The sequence below is a fragment of the Rhagoletis zephyria genome, unplaced genomic scaffold, assembly GCF_001687245.7.
Source record: "Rhagoletis zephyria isolate East Lansing unplaced genomic scaffold, Rhagoletis_zephyria_1.1 Rzeph_scaffold_10352, whole genome shotgun sequence".
NCBI lineage: Eukaryota > Metazoa > Arthropoda > Insecta > Diptera > Tephritidae > Rhagoletis > Rhagoletis zephyria.
In genome coordinates this window covers 1-20529 of record NW_016167430.1, presented here as the reverse complement: position 1 = coordinate 20529, position 20529 = coordinate 1, and the positions used below count along the sequence as shown (strand labels likewise).

At 44.2% G+C, this 20529-nt stretch overlaps 2 protein-coding genes across 4 annotated transcripts; one reads left to right on the top strand and one right to left on the bottom strand.

Moving 5' to 3' along the window:
- LanA (laminin subunit alpha) lies at window positions 1–13329 on the top strand. 3 transcript variants are annotated; one of them, XM_017632602.1, is made up of 15 exons: window positions 1–379; window positions 453–662; window positions 723–995; window positions 1069–1206; window positions 2040–2312; window positions 2390–3242; window positions 3405–3671; window positions 3739–4129; window positions 4200–4483; window positions 4751–4976; window positions 5230–7450; window positions 7641–10267; window positions 10397–11145; window positions 11230–11447; window positions 11517–13329. In XM_017632602.1, the coding sequence occupies exons 1-15, from the start codon at window positions 1–3 to the stop codon at window positions 13058–13060; spliced, it is 10653 nt and encodes a 3550-aa protein (XP_017488091.1). In that variant the 3' UTR covers window positions 13061–13329. The 3 variants fall into 3 exon arrangements, with proteins under 3 accessions (XP_017488091.1, XP_017488090.1, XP_017488089.1); XM_017632601.1 differs by having other exon boundaries at window positions 7641–10277; window positions 10407–11145; XM_017632600.1 differs by having other exon boundaries at window positions 7641–10369; window positions 10499–11145.
- Window positions 13330–15101: 1772 nt separating this feature from the next.
- On the bottom strand, window positions 15102–20523 carry LOC108376396 (polycystic kidney disease and receptor for egg jelly-related protein-like). Its single transcript, XM_017632599.1, has 5 exons — window positions 20429–20523; window positions 20203–20360; window positions 19934–20147; window positions 16565–18044; window positions 15102–16518 (listed from the first exon to the last, which is right to left on the bottom strand). Exons 2-5 carry the CDS (start codon window positions 20260–20262, stop codon window positions 15153–15155), a joined length of 3120 nt encoding a protein of 1039 aa, XP_017488088.1. The 5' UTR covers window positions 20263–20360; window positions 20429–20523; the 3' UTR covers window positions 15102–15152.
- Window positions 20524–20529: the final 6 nt, after the last annotated feature.

Below are 20529 nucleotides of genomic sequence, written 5' to 3'. Positions count from 1 at the left end.
ATGTTGCTGAACGATCGTCCCTCCGCTTCGAATTATTTCAACTCAACGGTGTTGCAGGAATGGACACGTGCCACAAATGTGCGCATACGCTTGTTGCGTACCAAAAATTTACTTGGCCATTTGATGTCGGTAGCACGTCAGGATCCGACAGTTACGCGTCGTTATTTCTACTCGATTAAGGATATTTCGATTGGTGGTCGCTGCATGTGTAACGGTCATGCGGATACTTGCGATGTGAAGGATCCGAAAAGTCCGGTGCGTATTTTGGCATGCCGCTGCCAGCATCGCACCTGTGGCATACAATGTAACGAATGCTGTCCGGGCTTTGAGCAGAAGAAATGGCGACAGAACACCAATGCGCATCCATTCGAATGCGAACGTGAGTGCGAAAAAAATTGGTAGCAGCATGGGAATGTTCGCTTATATGTATTTTTTTTTAAATTGCTTTGCAGCTTGCAATTGCCACGGTCACACGAACGAATGTGATTATGATGAGGAAGTCGATCGCAAGGCTTTGTCGCTGGATATACATGGGCGCTACGATGGCGGTGGCGTCTGCAAGAATTGTCAACACAACACCGAGGGCATCAACTGCAACAAGTGTAAGGGCAAATATTATCGACCGTTCGGCAAATTCTGGAATGAGACTGATGTGTGTCAACGTGAGTGCAAACTTTTTTTTTTGGAATGTTATGAAAATAATTAATAATTGCCACTTGCAGCTTGCAACTGTGAATACTTCTACTCGACCGGCCATTGTGAGGAGGAAACTGGCCGATGCGAATGTCGTAAGGCCTTCCAACCGCCAAATTGCGACTCTTGCGCCTATGGCTACTATGGCTATCCCAATTGTCGTGAGTGTGAGTGCAACTTGAATGGCACTGAGGGTCATCATTGCGAGCCAATTAATGGCGAATGTCCATGTAAAATCAATTTCGCTGGCCATTATTGTAAACAGTGCGCCGAAGGTTTCTATGCTTTTCCCGAATGTAAAAGTGAGTTGACATTTAAGAGTTTTTTATTATTTGTGAGCATTTTAGCTAATCCATATATTTTGTAAAATTTCAGCTTGCCAGTGTAATAAGATTGGCTCGATCAGCAATGACTGCGATGTGGTGACGGGTCAATGCAAGTGCCTAAGCAGCTTTGGTGGTGAGCAGTGCGAGCATTGTAAAGATGGCTACTACAACTATCCCAAGTGTCAATGTAAGTTTGAAAAACAAAAGAAAAAAATTAAAAGATAATTTGCTTTCACATCACATCGAGTTTGTTATCGATTATTTATCGACTTCGTATCGATATTTTTATCAATTTTCTAATCGATTTTGCTACTGAAATTTTTATCGAATTTGTCACCGGTTTTGTTAGCGATATTTTATCGATTTTGTTATCGGTTTTTTTATCGTTTTTGGTATCGATTTTGTTATCAATTTTGTCATTGATATTTTTATCGATTTTGTTATGGATATTTTTATCGATTTTTTATCGATATTTTTATCGGCTTTTAATGGATTTTGCTACCAATATTATTATCGATTTTACTATCGAATTTTTATCGAAATTGTCATCGATTTTGTTAGCGATATTTTGTTGGATGATTCTATCGATTTTGTTATCGATAGAGTATAAAGATGAAGATAAAGATAAAGATAAAGGAAAACAGAATAACAGAAATGTAAATAGAACGAACGGGTGTAGAGGTAGGGATCTACGCGGGCTAAACTGAAATAACCCGCGGTGACTTTTTTTTTTATGTAGGTGGCTACAAAACCAAGTTTGGGTGTTGTCAATGGTAGTAGCGACAATACTAAGCCCCACCTGAAACCGTTAGTCTCAACTAATACGGTAAGAAAGTGCTGCTTCGACGGGGTTGTACCAGAGTTAAAGAGGTGTTAGCTGAGTGGGTTTGAGTGGATCGACCAAGAACTGCGGCTTCGGCGGCCTAACCCCGTCTTGCTATTGCTATTATGAAAAAGAACATTTTTAATTCCATTCTTACTAAGTAAATATTTAATTCCACTGCATCCATTTGCTTTCAGATTGCGATTGCGACATTCAGGGCACAGAATCGGAAATCTGTAATAAAGAGACAGGCCAATGTATTTGCCGCGAAGGATTTGGTGGGCCACGTTGTGACATATGCCTACCTGGTTACTATGATTATCCGGCCTGCAAGCACTGTAACTGTTCTACAGAAGGCAGCACAGCCATCACCTGCGACAACACTGGCAAATGTAACTGTCTACCCAACTTTGCCGGCAAACAATGTACACTTTGCAGTGCTGGCTACTACAGTTACCCGCAATGCTTGCGTAAGTATTTTAAAAACTTGATTTCACTTATAAAAAAAAAAATGTATGAAAACCTCTGCTACATACTCGCCCTTTAGCTTGCAACTGCGACGTGCACGGATCCGAAGGTGTCACCTGTAATGCGGATGGACAGTGTTCGTGCTACCCCAATTTCGGCGGCAAACTTTGCGACTCCTGTAAGGAGGGTTTCTACAACTTCCCCAGCTGTGAAGATTGCAATTGTGATCCGGCTGGTGTTATTGACAAGTTTGCTGGCTGCGGCTCAGTGCCAATAGGCGAATTGTGTCAGTGCAAGGAACGCGTTACGGGCCGTATTTGTAACGAATGTAAACCGTTGTACTGGAATTTGACTATCAGCAATCCAGATGGCTGCGAAGTGTGTGACTGTTGGACGGATGGTACAATTGCCGCCTTGGATACGTGTCTATCGAAGTCGGGACAATGTACGTGCAAGCCTCATACACAGGGACGCACTTGTAGAGAGTGCAAAGATGGCACATACGATTTGGATGGCTCATCGCTGTTCGGTTGCAAGGACTGCAGCTGTGATGTGGGCGGTGCGGAACGTAGGGAATGCGATAAATTGACTGGACAGTGTAAGTGTCATCCGCGTGTGACTGGACGAGGTTGCACGCAGCCGCTGACAACTCACTACTTCCCCACGCTGCATCAATTCCAATATGAATACGAAGAAGGCTCACAGCCGTCGGGTGCACAAGTGCGCTATCAATACGATGAGAATGTGTTTCCCGGTTTCAGTAGCAAAGGTTATGCGGTCTTCAATGACATACAGAATGAAGTGCGTAATGAGTTTATGGTGAAGAAATCTTCACTATATCGCATCGTAATACGCTATGTAAATCAAAATCCCTTCAATGTGACTGCCAGTATACTCATACAGTCGGAAAATCCAATCGAAGCGGATCAAAAGTGAGTGTGAGAAATCGTAAATTTATTGATTAAACCGAATAAGCAGAAGGTTCGGAGTTCTGAAGAGTTGAAAGGCTTCAAGACTTTCGCAGATTTGTGCCGTTTTGGGGGAAACTTAAAAAATTAATCTAAGCCGGAATCTAATATACTTCTTATTTCTAGTGTCAAAGTGCTGCTGCGTCCAACAACCGCCCCACAATTCGTAACTGTCTCGGGCGTAAAGGGTAATAAGCCATCACCGATTGTTTTGGATCCTGGTTCCCGCTACACTTTCACAACAAAAGCAAGCAAGAATGTAATGCTCGACTATTTCGTGCTACTGCCAGCGGCCTACTATGAAGCCTCAGTGTTGACACGCAAGATCACAAATCCTTGCGAATTGGGCAATATGGAGCTGTGTCGTCATTATAAATACGCCTCCGTGGATGAGTAAATCTTTGATCGCTCCTGTACACAACCTAAAGAGAAATTAATGCAAATTTCTGAACTTTTTTAGCTTCCAGCCATCCTCCACACCCTTCATTGTTGGTGCCAATGGCAAACCTACAAATCCCATCGAAGTGTACGATGATCCTGAGCATTTATCGATCATCGGTCATGTGGGTGATATACCAGTTATCAGCGATACTCAGCGCGAGCTTAGCTACATTGTCGATGTGCCGCATAGTGGGCGTTATATTTTCGTAATCGATTATGTAAGCGTGCGCCAATTTGCCGAGCCATACTTCGTCAAACTGCGTTTGGGCAATAATGAGGAGGACTACGGCACTACCACCTTATATCCTTGCGTCTATTCAATGGCCTGTCGCACGCCGATCATCGATGAGAACAGTCGTGAGAAACCGTTTTACATTTCTAAGGATGATCTAAAGCCCGTAATCGTTAGTGTAAGTTGTAGCTGCGTTTTGTGGATTTGTTTGAGTGATACAAAAACTTTATATTCCCTTTGTACTTTAGACTGACTACGACGATTTTGGCCGTGTTGCGATTATTTCCGTGACTGCCATACCAGTGGATAAATGGTCCATTGACTATATCGAACCCAGTGCTGTTTGCGTTACACACAATAATCAATGTGCCGCACCGAAATTCCGCTCGGTACCCGACTCGAAGAAAATCGAATTTGAAACTGATCACGAAGATCGCGTTGCTGAAAATAAGCCACCATATGCTGCGTTGGATGAGCGTGTGAAGCTGGTATATTTGGATAATAAGGAAAACATGAGCACCATTGTGATTGAGTAAGTCAAAGCCTTAGTTACCGGTGTCTGATAAAACGTAATTCCTCAAAATTTAGAGAGGTGATATTCAAAAAAAAAAAATTGCTATTCCCTTGCACAACGCGTTATCGTGATGTTACTTTATTTACATATCGTTTGCTTTCGAAGCCAATCAATATTTTCTCTCTTAACTTGCAGCTCACAAGTAAGCGAACCGGGAAGATATGTCATNTATTTGTATATCGTTTGCTTTCGAAGCCAATCAATATTGTCTCTCTTAACTTGCAGCTCACAAGTAAGCGAACCGGGAAGATATGTCATTTTGGTCAAATACTACCAGCCGCATCATCCGAAATACAATGTTCTCTACACGCTGACCACAGCCAAGAATCAATATAGCGGCAAATTCGATATTAGTCATTGTCCGTCCAGTTCTGGCTGTCGTGGTGTTATACAACCTACTGGCGAAGATGAGTGGTTCGATATTGAAGACGATTTCAAATTCACTTTAACGGTAAGTTCATTTTGAATTTCAACTACGCAACAAGTAGCGAAAATTGTTTGCTTCCTTTTTGCCTCGCCCCGTTTAGAATACACGCCCACAAGGTGTCTGGCNCTGTCGTGGTGTTATACAACCTACTGGCGAAGATGAGTGGTTCGATATTGAAGACGATTTCAAGTTCACTTTGACGGTAAGTTCATTTTGAATTTCAACTACACAACAAGTCACGAAAATTGTTTATTCCTTTTTGCCTCGCCCCGTTTAGAATACACGCCCACAAGGTGTCTGGCTTGACTACTTGGTGATCGTACCAATAAACCAGTACAATGACGATTTACTCGTTGAGGAATTGTTCGACCAGACGAAGGAGTTCATCAAAGATTGTGGTCAAGATCACTTCCACATCACCCATAATGCCTCCGAGTTTTGCAAGAAATCAGTCTTCTCGCTAACAGCTGAGCACAATATTGGCGCGCTGCCCTGCAATTGTGACTACGAGGGTTCCATCAGCTTTGAATGCCATCCGTTTGGCGGTCAATGTCAGTGCAAACCGAATGTAATCGGTCGGCAATGTAATGCCTGCCGCACTGGCTTTTACGGCTTCCCCGAATGTAAGCCTTGCGACTGTCCCAGCACGGCCATGTGCGAACCCAATACCGGCGAATGCGTGTGCCCACCGAATGTGATGGGCGAACAGTGTGAGAAGTGCATGCCCAACACATATGGCTTCCATCAGATAATAGGCTGTGAAGACTGTAATTGCAATTATTTGGGTATTGCGAATGGTAATCAGCAGTGCGACATGTTCAACGGCTCGTGCGAGTGTCGTCAAAATATAGAAGGACGCGCTTGCGACATATGCTCGAATGGGTACTTCGATTTTCCGCGTTGTGACCGTTGTAGTTGCAATGTGGCTGGTACCATGGCGGAAATTTGTGATAAGGTCGATGGCAGTTGCTTCTGCAAAAGCAATGTTGTGGGTCGGGATTGCGATCAGTGTCAGGAGGGCACATACAATCTGCAGGATAGCAATGCGGATGGCTGCACATCTTGTTTCTGCTTTGGCAAGACCACACGCTGCGAGAGCGCCTACTTGCGGGTCTACAATGTCAGCTTGTTGAAGAAGGTTACCCTCAACTCAGCGCAGTTCAATGAGAAGGAGATTGATTTCCAAATTTGGGATATACCGCAAGAGGAACTGTTGGTTAATGAGACCACGTTGAAGGCAGATTTCTCATTCCACGAAGTGAACGATGTGGAGGCCGAAGACGTTGTGTATTTCGGTGTGCTCGACTATCTACTCAATCAGAATAGCCACATATCGGCTTATGGTGGCGAACTCGCCTACACATTGTACTACACTACCGGCCCGTCTGGCAAGCCATTGCTGGCGCCTGATGTCATTTTACTCAGCAAAGATCATTTACTGGTACATCAAAGCTATGAGCAGCCCACGAGCAATCAGGCGTTCACAAATCGCGTACAAATGGTTGAGTCAAACTTCCAAACACAGAATGGCAAATTGGTTACACGCGCTGAGTTCATGATGGCGCTACGTGACCTGAAGATGATCTTCATACGTGCCAATTACTATGAGCAGACCTTCATTTCGTATCTGTCCAACGCATACTTGACGCTCGCCGACGAAGACGAGGAAAATTTTGGTGATTACCAATTCCTAGCGGTTGAACGCTGCCACTGTCCACCTGGCTATACAGGCTTGTCTTGCGAAGATTGCGCACCTGGTTACTACCGTGACACAAACGGTCCTTACGGTGGCTATTGTATACCGTGCGAGTGCAATGGACATGCCCAAACTTGCGACTGCGCCACAGGAATTTGCAAAGATTGCCTACACACAACGACCGGCGATCACTGCGAGCTCTGCCAGGAGGGCTACTATGGCAATGCCACTTATGGCTCACCACACGATTGCATGATTTGCGCTTGTCCATTGCCCTATGAAACTAACAATTTTGCGACGAGCTGTGAAATCTCCGAATCCGGCCATGAAATACACTGTGAATGCAAACCGGGTTACACTGGTCCACGTTGTGAGGCGTGCGCCAACGGTTTTTATGGTCAACCCGAGAAGGCTGGTGACTACTGCAAACCTTGTGAATGCTCTGGCAATATTAATCCACAAGAGCCGGGCTCGTGCGACACTATCACCGGCGAGTGCTTGCTTTGCTTGAACAACACCTTTGGCGTGGCCTGTAATTTGTGCAAGCCGGGTTTCTATGGTGATGCAGTGAATCTGAAGAACTGCCAGAGCTGTGATTGTGAAGAATTGGGTACGCTAGAGTGCGATCCGTATGAGGGTAAATGCCATTGCCACGAGAATGTAATAGGCGACCGCTGTGATCGTTGTAAACCGGATCATTATGGTTTCGATTCGGGTTTGGGTTGTCGCGCGTGCGATTGTGGTGTGGCCTCCAACTCCACGCAATGCGATGGGCACACAGGTAAATGTGCTTGCAAGCCGGGTGTTACGGGACGNCCCGTATGAGGGTAAATGCCATTGCCACGAGAATGTGATAGGCGACCGCTGTGATCGTTGTGAACCGGATCATTATGGTTTCGATTCGGGTTTGGGTTGTCGCGCGTGCGATTGTGGTGTGGCCTCCAACTCCACGCAGTGCGATGGGCACACAGGTAAATGTGCTTGCAAGCCGGGTGTTACGGGACGCCAGTGTGATCGCTGCGCCGTAGATCATTGGAATTACACAGAACAAGGCTGCCAGCCATGCCGCTGCAATCAAGGCTATTCGCGTGGATTTGGCTGTAACGCATTTACTGGCCAGTGCGAATGTTTGCCCGGCGTCATTGGCGATCGTTGCGATGCATGTCCCCACCGCTGGGTGTTGGTTAAGGATGAAGGCTGCTTCCAATGTGATTCGTGCCACGATGCGCTGCTGGATGTGACCGATAGTCTACGCTATCAAATCGATCCAGTTGTCCATGAATTCCAATCGGTGGCGCTCGCATTTTTCACGAGTCAGAAGTTGAACTACTACAATGATTTGACCGATAAAATTGCGCCTGATGTCGCAAGTCTCGATCCGAAACGCATTAATTTGGATCCAGCGCGTGCTTTGGTTGCTGAATTGGAATCGGAGGCGAAGATGTATGGCAAAGCGGTTAATTTCAGCATGAGTAATGCATTGGACAGCCGTCAGGCGGCGAGTGAGTTGATAGTGAATGCAACTGATTTGCGTGAGAGGTCTAAGCTGAGCGCCTTTGAGGCACGCGATGCCATAAACTCGGTGGATGCGCTTTCCAAAAACCTGGAAACGGCGGCCAGCACGAAGATCGATAGTGCACTGGAAGAAGCGCAGCGTATACTGCAAGAACTGAGTGATACCAAAATCGATTTGGCTGCCAATCAGAAGATACTGAACAAATCCAGAGAAGTCACAACAGAGGTGGACATACTTATTTCACCGATCAAGATCCAAAATGAGACGTTGAATGTGCTGAAGGACGATATTGGCGATTTAAGTGATAAACTTGAAGATCTCTACTATTGGAGCGGCAATGCGACAAATAATGCCTACGACGTGGAACACTTAAACGACTTGAATAAGCAAGCGTTTGATAACTCCAAATTCGATACAGTTTCTGATCAACAAAAGGAGGCGGACAAAAACATTGTAGAAGCCGGAAAATACCTTATTAACGGTGACCTGGCATTAGTCGATATAGATAATCGTATTATGCAACTCTCCAGTGTACTCTCCGATCTAAAAGATATCAACAAGAATGTTGACGACGATTTGCCCGAAATGGAGAAGGAAAATAGCGAAGTAAGCGAGTTGGCGGTACAGGCCATACGACGCGCTGACGAATTGAGCGAAAGCGCACATGATCTCACCGAGCAGTACGCCGACATGACCGCCAACGCGGAACCGGCAATTAGAGCGGCAACAGCCTATAGCGACATCGTAGATGCGGTCTCTTCAGCGCAACAGTTTACCAAGGAGGCCAAATTCGCTGCTGGTAATGCAACGGAAATCACAGATGGCATTGAAGATCGCGCCGGTCGTGCAGATAAAGACTCTGGTGAGCTGCTGCAAAAAGCGCGTGGCTCCTTGAACAAGGTGCAGAGCGAGCTGGAACCACGTTTGAATGTCTCCGCTACCAAAGTGGAGGGTATATCCAATTTGAATAAGAACACCGAGAAGCGTCTGGAACAGATTAACATCGATTTGCAAAAGTTGTCGGTCGATACGCAACGCGATCTATGGACGAATGCCAACCAGAATGCCAGCGACGCGCTGAACATAATTGACGGTGCGCTGAACGTTTTGCGGCCAGTAAGTGAGCAAACGGAGAAGGAGCTGGAGAAGGCGCGCAACATTTCGAAGGATATTGATGGCACAACCAAAGACTTGTCACAGGCTAGATCGCAGTTAGACACGGTGGAAGACACAATACCGCAGCTGAATGAATTGGCGGAAATAATCGAGCAAGAACAGGCGAATGTGGAAGAGATCGGTCAGTTGTTGGGCGAAGATATTGAGAACTTGAAGCGCCAAATTGAAACTGCACGCCAGATTGCCAATGACATTAAGGTGGGCGTACGCTTCTCGCCAGGCACCGTATTGGAACTGAAGACACCGGAGACTACACCACTCTTAGCCACCAAGACGAAGGTGTCAGCCTATTTCAAGACAGAGAAACCAAACGGCTTCCTCATGTACTTGGGTAATCACAATAGAACCTCATCGGTTGGCACTTTGCCCGCAAACAAGGACAACGAAGACTTCATGGCGCTCGAGATCGTAAATGGCTATCCGATTTTGACGATCGATGTAGGTAATGGTCCCGAACGTATCACAAGTGATAAGTATGTCGCCGACGGCAACTGGTACCAGGCGGTGGTCGATCGCACGGGCTCGAATGCGAAGTTAATCATTTATGAAGAATTGCAGGACGGCTCCGTGGCCAATCATACAAGCGAACAGCCATTGCTTGGCGCTAACAATGTGTTCAATGTCGATCGCAACAGCCGTTTGTTCGTTGGCGGTTTGCCACCGCCAGCTGACTTCACGCCACCGCACGATATACAAAGCAATGCTTTCGAAGGCGAGATCGAAGATCTCAGAATAGGCGATGAGCATGCGGGCTTGTGGAACTTTGTATTTGGTTTGGAGAATAATCAAGGCGCATTGCCGCGGAATAAATTACTAACCGAGGAGATACCACCAACAGGCTATCGCTTCAATGGCAATGGCTATGTGTCGCTAAAGGCCGCACCCTACAACTTGAAGGCACGCTCCAGCATACAGTTCAGCTTTAAGGCATCGAAAGATTCCAAAGACGGTCTGATGTTCTTCTACGGCCGCAATGATCAGTTCATGTCTGTCGAGTTGGTGAATGGTGGTGTATTCTTCCGTTACAAACTNTCCAGCATACAGTTCAGCTTTAAGGCATCGAAAGATTCCAAAGACGGTCTGATGTTCTTCTACGGCCGCAATGATCAGTTCATGTCTGTCGAGTTGGTGAATGGTGGTGTATTCTTCCGCTACAAACTGGGTGAGCATTTGGTCTCAGCGGGCAGTGAAGATCGCTACAATGACGACAAATGGCATGTAGTGGTGGCCGAACGCGACGGCAGACGCGGTCAGCTGAAGGTCGACAATGTATTGATATCGCAGGAAGAAGCGCCAGCCGATGCCAGCGAGACAATGCAAATACCCAAACGTATCTTCTTTGGTGGCTACCCTGGCAAACGTAATCATTCGGCCGTTGTTGAGCAGAACTTCGATGGCTGCATTGATGAAGTGTCCATTTCGGGTACAAAGGTGGATTTGGGTAACAACATGCAAGCACATGGCGTCAAGCCAGGTTGTCCGAAGAAGTTCTCAACAGTTTTGGCATATCCGCCAAATGAATACGGCTACCTGCGCAAGGCTAACGTGTCGTCGGACAATAAGCTGAATGTAAATCTTAAGTTCAAGACACGACAACGCGACGGCGTGCTCTTCTATGGCGCCAATCACGATCAGAGCGCGAATATAGGTTTGACACTGAACGATGGCTATTTGACGTTGCGCAGCATGGGCGCTGAAGTGGTATCGGACATGAAGAAGCTGAACGATGGCGAGGAGCATGTGGTGACTGTGCAACATGATGGCGATCAGTTGCGCCTGTCCATAGACGACACGGAAGATAAACGGTGAGTGGAACAGAGTTTGGGTTGGTTGAGTAAAGAGGGTAGATACTAATTTTAGTAATATTTTTTTTTTTTTGTGCATTATAGATTACCCTACACGCCGGAGCCATTGTATATACAAGCAGGCGATGTGTTCTTTGGCGGTTTACCGGATAATTACATACCAGTGCGTAACGCGCTTCCCACCTTGGCATACTTTGTGGGCTGCATTAGCGATGTGACAATCAACGGAGAGATCGTCAATTTCGCTGACAGCGCTGAAAAGCGCAATGGCAATATCAATAATTGTCCAACAGATATTTTAGGTAAGGGGTTTCTCTACTATGAAAAGTTCTGAGCTGCGCTAAAGTTAACGCCACCTTTTTTCATTACAGCTTATGACGTTGCTGATGTGCCATTGTACTTCCCTCAAGGCGCAAATGAGCTACTACCAGAGCCGGAGTATCCCGGTAACTTTGCCGCACCAGCTCTACCGCCATTAGCGCCATTCGCGCCCACGCAGGCGCCACCCATAACCACAACGACATCACGTCCCGTTGAAGTTGCGACTGTAACCAGCACTACAACAACGACAAAGCTACCGCCTACACAGAGTCCTCCCATTATGGAAACACGTTTCGGTGAGGGCGAGGAAGTAGAACCAGAACGCGAGGGAGAAGCAGAATCAGAACCAGAAACAGAACTCGAAAAACAACCCGAGGCGAAACCATTGCCACCATTACTGCCTGAGATCGGCCCGGCAAGACCCGCACTGCCACAAAATCAACCAGAAGATCCACGCTGCAAACTTCCAACGAATCCAAACTTCGATGTCGACTATAACGAAGCTGGTTATCGTTTATATTCGATGCGTGAACAACGTCTCGAAATAGCGCCACCAACTAAGTTGCGCAAACAATATGATGTTAGCCTGCGCTTCAACACTGAAAACCCAGTTGGTTTGCTCTTCTATGCGGGCAGTAAGCAACACATCGATTTTATAGCGATCTACCTTGTGGATGGCAAATTGCATCATAAGGTGAGAATGGGACGAGATGAAGTAGAGGTTGCCAGCAAGGAAGAGGTGAATGACGGCGAATGGCATACCGTTAAAATAACGCGCAAACAACACATCGTCACGCTGTTCATCGATCAAAATGAAGTGGACTCAGCCAGCGAAAGTGTGGATGACAACTATGAGTTCAATGTACGCAACATGACACTCTTTGTGGGTGGCGTGCCAAAGTTGTGGGAAGAAGATCTCAACCGCAACATCAAGTATGTAGCTGATGAGCATCCCTTCTATAATGGTTGTCTCAAAGAGTTGCGGTTAAATGATTTACCGCTAAAGAAGGAGCCAGAAGCATACCACACAGTGCCATGCTCAACCGAGGTAGAACAGGGTTTGTTCTTCAGCAAACCGGTCGGCTTTGTGAAGCTCTTCGATCGCTTCTCTGTGGGCACTGATTTCAATATCAATTTCGACATCCGTCCGCGCGAACCCGACGGTCTACTCTTCTCTGTGCACGGCAAGAATGCCTACATGATTTTGGAGTTGGTCGACAACAGTCTGGTGTTCACTGTCAAATCAGACTCTAGAAATATTGTCACAACTAATTACACGCTGCCCGATAATGGCAGCTATTGTGACGGTAAATGGCGTAATGTGCAAGCAGTGAAGTCGAAATTCGTAATTACCATTTCGGTGGATTACATAAGCACACATCCCGGTGTTGGCACAGATGGTTCAACGTTGACCAAGACAAATCGTCCACTCTTCTTGGGCGGTCATCAGGCCTTTAATAAGGCGCCAGGATTGAAGACCCGCAAAACATTCAAGGGTTGCATACGTAATGTGCAAGTGAACAAGAAGACGGTGCGTATTACACCGAAAATGATTCATGGCGATATATGGCAAGGCGTTTGCCCATTAAATTAGTCAACTAATAAAGTGGGTGAGAATTATAAAATTGAAACGAAATTGAAAACGATGACGACCGACGGTGAAATGCTTGTAAACAATACCAATACTCTCATAGCTCGAATGCTACTCGCAAAACTGTATTGGCAGCAGCAGCACCTTTCTCTTGACTATGACGACTATAACTATGATTTCTTATTTTTCAATATATATTCAATAATTTTCTTCTCCTACAATGTTTTATTTGCGTTAAATTAAGTAAAGAAAATTTGTATTGCCATATATTTTTTATTAAACCAAAAATTGTCAATAGTTTCTTTTCCAATAAAGTTTTTATGTACGCAAAAATTCTGATTTTTATTAGGCTGTGTTCGGTCAGGGGATAACTCTGAAGCAGTTACATAGGTTTGGCTGATTTATAATAACGCGATAAGACTTCCAGTTTTCATACTAATACACATCTTCTATAAAATCCTCTTGCCAAAGCCAAGGTACATATGTACATATATAATATGGAATTGGGTATTATCTGCTTCCATTTTTCGACAACTCTTACAAGTTGTCGGTCGTCTTCATACAAAAGTACCGGAACTAACACCAATTATCCTTGAAACTGTTTTTATACTAGTATATGAGCGAGTAACGTTGTTCTACAGAAATCCTATATATGTATATAGATTTTTTTTTTTAGACCAAATACCTTAAACATTTTATTCAGGAGCGTAATGGTTCTGATGGTTGATATAACGGCGCTAATTTGCGATTGACCCCTGGACAACTCAATCCTGGTGTCTCCGAATGAAGCTCTAACGAAAAGTCATATTTGAAGATCGCATCCGTTGGGCCAATCGGAGCGCAAGGGAGTTCGACTCACAAAATTTACCACCAACCAAGGTATGATGAAAAGCAGGTGTCTTTAAATTCGTTCACAATTAATACTGGCTGAATACCACCAAAAATTCTACAGAAACAGTAACACAAAGTTTGAGAAATGCTGCACTTAAATGTCATGCGTCCCTCAAAATCTCTTTAGGCTAACTTCTACAGTTCCTCGAGTGCTTTAACCACAGAGAAACGTGACAGCTATACACCTTAATTTCTTGACTTGGGCACTCAATGCCCAGTAAAGTATTTCGTCTGAAAAATTTAAGCTTCTTAATAACTCACCATATAAAATACCGTTACTTTCGTATTATGAGAGGTAAATATACACCTGGAATTTTGTCAACTTATAAATAAAGGTACATTCTATATGTCTATCAATCGAATTGGACTTCCTATACCCCATTCGACATCAAAAATAAATATGGGCCCTGCGTACCCAAGTCACGGTTCTATGGTTATAATAAATTACGATTTTAGGTGTTTGAACCATTATCATAGAAGCTTACAACATTACATGACAAGGATTTTGCCCAGCACTGTCTGTGAGGAGAAACAACCTCGAGAGTGAGCTGGGACTCAAACAAACTGAATTAAAAAGTATTTCAAGGTATTCTCTGACTAGTTTCCATCGCAGCATAATCACTTTCTAACGCCCTGATTACCACTTGGCTGTCAGTAAATATTTACACTTCCAGTCGACTACCTAGTACTTAATTAAACCCACCTCTGCTTGAAATACGCTGCAGAAATCCGTGAGCATAAAATTGAAGTTCAAGGAGAGTTCCTGGCAGAACACAACTCCTGCAACTCTTCCCTTCAACTGCGAAGTATCCGAGAAATATGTTTACCAGAAATCTTTGTGCGGAGAAGGATTCATTCGGGGTCATCGCTACGCATTTATCAGTTTAGTCGGATTCGAAGCCAAAGTTTCGACACAGCACCGCTATCTGTGTGCACGTTTACTGTTTTAAGAGTATTTTTTAGGCCGATTAGATGGTAAAACTTTTAGGGTTCTCCCTTAAAATTTTTAGGTGCTCAAATATGGACTTTTTTATTGATAATGACGATAAAAAGACTCATTTAAACCATTTGTTTCAGAAAATTATTGTGAACCATTAATGTAGAAAAAGTTTATTCACTTTTTACAATGTCTTCCTTTATCTATAAGTATGCATTATAAATAACTAAGTTATACCGCTAGAGATAAAAAACTTTACTTGCTAAATCAATCTTCTTTGATATATTCTTCATCAGCATTTTCTCGTTCCAACTCATCGTGGTAAATGAATGCCTTAAGGCCGATCTCCACAAAGAAACAAATAATATACGAGAAAATGCATAGGAAAAATATTTCCACCCAATCGTAAGCAATATTATTGTATTTATCACGCTCCTCCTCATAAGTCTTCAATGTCGTCGGACCCATATAGCAGGCAACAATGCAAATTGTTACAGCCAACTTCACCGTCCAGATGCAAGTACGCTCGAAGCGATTCAAAGCTGAATCGCCATATTTCCACGGTCCTACCAGAGCCTGAAATAGGAACCACTGTATGCAGAGACTCTCCAGCGTATCACGGAAGGTGCGTTTAAAAGATTGTGAACCTTCGCGGAAATTTGCTGCATCCAAAACTAACGGTTTCGTCGTTATCCACGCTTCAACCTCGAACGAACAGATGATTTCGTTGGCGTAATCCTCAATGACAATACGGCGACAATACCAACTGGGATAGCGGCCGGAATTGTCACGACGTATGCTGAGCAGCAGTGGCTGAGCAAGATCATCGCCTGTCAGTGGTAAGCGTAGTGTGCAAGTGGAGTTGCGCACCAAGTGCGCATTCTCGGGATTTTGATAAATTATAAATTTGCGCGTGCCTTGCGGTACAGCAAACATTATAATAACATTTGCAGACGTAGCCGCATGCCAATGTCCGCCGGTGCTTATGTGAACATTGACGCCGAACTCTTTGTTGTAGTCTTCCTGATCGAGTAATGTAATCAGTTCACCTTTGTGATTGCGCAAAGAACGACAGGCGCAATAGAAGAGTAACGAAAATAGTAGGAGCAGAAAAAAGAAAACTACGACCATATAGCCATTCGTAGGTAGGCGAGTGAGCACATGACGCGGTGTACTAGTTTCCATGGCGGCAGTGGGATGCTTCTTGCCCGCGAACGTGGACAGATGATAACAACTGCAACTCAAGTTTTCTGCATCGCTTAAGTTTAGCTTGGGTACGCAACCAGTCGTTGACCATTCAGGATCGCGTAACTTAAAGTCCCAAACGAGACATTTCAGCATCGTAATCTCAAATTTGAATGTTTTCAGCGTGGAAATTTTATCTGCTGCCATTACGGCAAGGTAGGCCCACACGCTTCCGCCCTTGTCGTTGACTACGCGAAAGGTGTGCTTCTCCGGCACAATATCGCCAGAGTCACGCATTTGATAGCTGCGCGGCTTGGTGCACAAATCAAGCTTGACACGCAGCCGAGTGGTGGGGTCAGAAAATTTTACAATCGCGGCGGTATTCTCTGGCATTTCGATGCGGTAAATAGGCATATCAAGTGAATCCTTGACATAGCCTTCAACAAGGCTGGTGAGTGAATCAGTCGCTGGTGTACTTCCGGATAGTGACATGCGAAACTCTATGGGGTTTTCNTCTCTCGAAGGAAACCACCTGAAAGAGCAGCTGTGCGCTTTTCAGTATGCGTTCAAGTTCAGCCAGCATACCAGATGGCACTATTATCTCAATCTTTCTATTAGCCGTTTCCAATTTTAGCATATTCGTGCCCTCTATACTGAATACGTCCACCTTGACGCCGGGTTTATTTAGTATATAATGATCATCAGTGGGCTCATGCATAATGGTGCCCGAAATGCCCACATAATGTAGACACCGAAATGATTCGAAAATAACATCCAACCAATTCTCGATACGCGCAAGCACAGTCTCATCGAAGTCGGGTAGTGGTGCATATCTTTCGCTCAACCGATTGCCTGAGCCGCTGCTAGCCGGTTGTATGCGCACCACAGGTGGCATATCTTCCAATTTCGCCGAGAATTCTGCAATCAAATCGACTACTTCATTATTGAGTACTTCGTAAGGCGCATGCAGCAACTCTTGATACTCCCTATCAGCGATGACATAGTGAAAGCCAACCGAAATCATGCGAAAGAATTTGGTGAAAAGGCTCACTCGCTTATTGTCGAGCGGTTGTAAAGGCGCGAGCAGATTTCTTGTTACTTTGGTCATTTGCTCAACTTGCAAGAGTGTTTCCAATTCGAGCCAACGTAGCTGGTAAAATATTATCTCGCCCATTGCCAATGTCAGCGTGCTGCGCGTGAGTACATCTACCAACACCATAGCGCGTTCGACATCTCCATCTTCCAAAAGTTTAGCTATATTACTATCCGATTGTGATAGCAACAGTCTCAAAGCAGTCTCATCTTGCGGTACTTGCATGGGGGATACGCTGACTGACAACTGCGTCTCGGTGCAGGCGTATAGGAAATCGCATATCACAACTTTAAGGCTGTTCGTTAGCGGTAGTCGCGTGCTCATCAAACGCTCATTGGTGCGATCAAAAGTGAATGTATCGGCTATGTATTGATAAGTTATGGGCGTATTTGGATCCTCAAAATCGTCACACGTTATATGGAATTCTGTTTCATACTCAACGCCACTGCTGGGTTTTATGCTGCACTGTCCACCGTTGGGTGGCTCATTCAAGGATAGCGTTATTTTACATTTACCGCTCATCGAGTCGCTGGCAGTGGACGCTTCAACTATAATATCGCCACTGGCAGGTGGCATAAAGCCGATACGCCGCGCATTGCTAGGGAAGCTGCCACCGCTACTAACCGTCCATGTGATGGTGGGTCGCGCGCCGCAAGTGGGGCAGCGCATGAGCAGATGTATTTTCCGGCCGGCCGCATATTTCGCCATAGCACAATTTCGTACACATTCAATGAAGACGTAATGCCTGGGTTCATTTGTTATTTGAATGGTTTGCCTTGCAACATCGCGCGACATTGTGCTGACGTATGAGTTTACTTGGAATTTAAATGTGTAGGACTTGCCGAGCTGTAGCACTCCAGCTGGAATATTTAATTTGCTGGCTGTTAGATTCACGAGAAAATAAGAAAATAATTTAGTTAAGAATAAGCTCTCGAGTTAAAAATGTACTTTATAAATACATATATGTAGGTAGAACAAACTACTAGTAAATCTAGAGTGCCAGGAAATCAAGATGCGGGCCTATGTTGACGCTGTAGCCACATGTATGGAGTGCGCAGGCAAAATAGATTCCTGGGCCATAAATTGTTCTCATCTTGTGAATCAGTGGAGAACTGACTTGTAAAAATAAAATAAAATTACCGAGCTTTACTGAACATAAATACAATTTCTCGACCTCAAGCATAAGTGGAGGCTGAATATTCCTAACATTTTGGAGCAAACACGAAACGCCTCGTTGGCGCCCTATTTAAGGAAAGAAATGCTGAGTAACAAGAGAGTATTGAAGCCAAAGATGGCCAGCCGACGGAGGCCTTCAACGTTCTATTCGATTTAGTACCAATAGATATTTTCTGATCGAAAATTCAGCTGCTACTAGCGCTATTAGATTGCGATATTCTGAATGGACTGTAATAGAGTTGTGGAACAGTTGCTCATTATAATTAAAGAAGAGAAAATAGTAATGGAAGGGTAGGTAGGTACAAAGTTCGTCTATTCTCAATATATTGGACTCAAAAGTGCATCATATCAGCATGACGAAGGTCGAACACCCTGCAAGCAAGTTGCACACAGTGGGTTGTCGATGTTACCTATGCTATATCCATGTATTATGTGCCCTGCAATCAGTCCTTTAAGTGGTCGTAGCTACAACTCTGTATGGCCTTTCCAGGATATTCACACGACAGTCGGGTCTACGTAACCGCAACGACCCAAATTCACGTCTGGCTAAGGACTGTCACACCAGATTGGTGATTTTAAGCGTTTTTTTTAAATTAAAAAATTAAACAATTACAATTGGTTTAAATGCAAATATATTTATACCTATAAAAGGCCTCTCCGGAGGTCTGAATTTGCAGCTTGTTTTTACTACAAACGGCCGCGGGGGTGCGCTTTGTTGCAAAACAAAATGGTTGGAACATGAAGGAAAAGTGCAAACAATGTTTCTCAACAATGTTGCTAAGCAATGTTTCTTCATGTGCTATTGCATCAAAGCGCACAAAATCTCACCCAGCGGCGTTTTTGATGAAAATAAATGGCAAAAATGAATTGCGGATTCAGATTGCTCATACCCAAAAACTCACAGAAAGGCGTTTGTCTGGTTTAAATATTAACATTTAAATCAAATTTAATTTGTTTAAAAGCAACTCAGCGACCACAAATTTCAAATTGAAAAAAATTGCTTAAAATCGCTAACCTGGGAAAAATGAGAAATTATGTACTTGCTTGTATCGTCACCTAAGTGGAAGATCGAAAAGCGCTATCTCAGCAAAAATTTTTTAAAGAACGCTCAACTTCAGAATTTATTGAAAATCAGAATTTTATTGAAAAACACCCTATCTCTGGGTTTGGTTGAAGAACGTCCTATCCCAGTTGCCGATTCAAAAACGCTCTATCTCAGTACATTCTCAACACATTTTCATTTGAGAAAGGGCGTTTTTGAGCCGAATTCCGAGATAGGACGTTCTTTAACCAAACTCAAAAATTGAGACGTGTTTTTCAATAAAATTCTGAAGCAGGGCGTTCTTGAAAAGTTTTCTGAGGTTGGGCGTTTTTGAACTGGTTGCCGAGATAGGTCGATCTTCCACTCAGCCATCGATATACCATTCAAACTTTCAGAAAAACTTGGTTTCGTGAATTCCCCAGCCGAATGCAGTGTAATCAATCAGAAAGTGTATTTGTAACTTTTTGCTAGCTAAGGTCTTTTGCATTTCAGTGACGATGTTAGTTACCGCTTTTTTGCAATAACCTTTAAAACATTTTCCCATTTCCATACCTGTTCCCATATTTTCGTGGCAGTAGCTATTAAAACTATCATCAGCTGAAGTGCAACTCCATTTGAAATGCATCGTTTGCTCGACCAACGGTGACAGTGCAAAATCACGACTTTCAGAGCCATCCAAGAAGAAAGACTGACGAACGCCAACTTCACGTGTGCTTCCACCTAAAATTAGTGCCGAAACTGGCTTCGACATAACGAAGATGTAACACTGTTTAAAAGCGATAGAATAGAGGTAAATCTATGATATATCCAACCACACTCACCCTAACTTTCTTGTGTACCACTGTGCCGCCTTGGTGCTCGTCCACATTCACGCGAATCATATAGGATTGTGCCACCGCGCCGTGATAATTAAACCATAATTGATAGGGCTTGACTTTCAGCTGCTTTTTGCCGCTATTACCGAATTTAAATAGCAAAACTGGTAATGAATAAAAAAAAAAAGTGTAGGAAATATTAGTCAACTAAGTACATAACTAAGCGCCTCACCTGTGCCGATGCTATTGTGCACAGTCCATTCGATTTCCAAGCGTGAGTCTGACGCGCAATGTTTATGTATAATGGCATTGAAGAAATTGAAGCGCGCTATG

What these genes read in the sequence shown, in the direction of transcription:
- LanA (XM_017632602.1), top strand. Translation starts at nt 1, where the DNA reads ATGTTGCTGAACGATCGTCCCTCCGCTTCGAATTATTTCAACTCAACG. An exon ending in GACGACACGGAAGATAAACG is followed by an intron (nt 11,146 to 11,229) that starts GTGAGTGGAACA and finishes TGTGCATTATAG; the next exon opens with ATTACCCTACACGCCGGAGC. An exon ending in TTGTCCAACAGATATTTTAG is followed by an intron (nt 11,448 to 11,516) that starts GTAAGGGGTTTC and finishes TTTTCATTACAG; the next exon opens with CTTATGACGTTGCTGATGTG.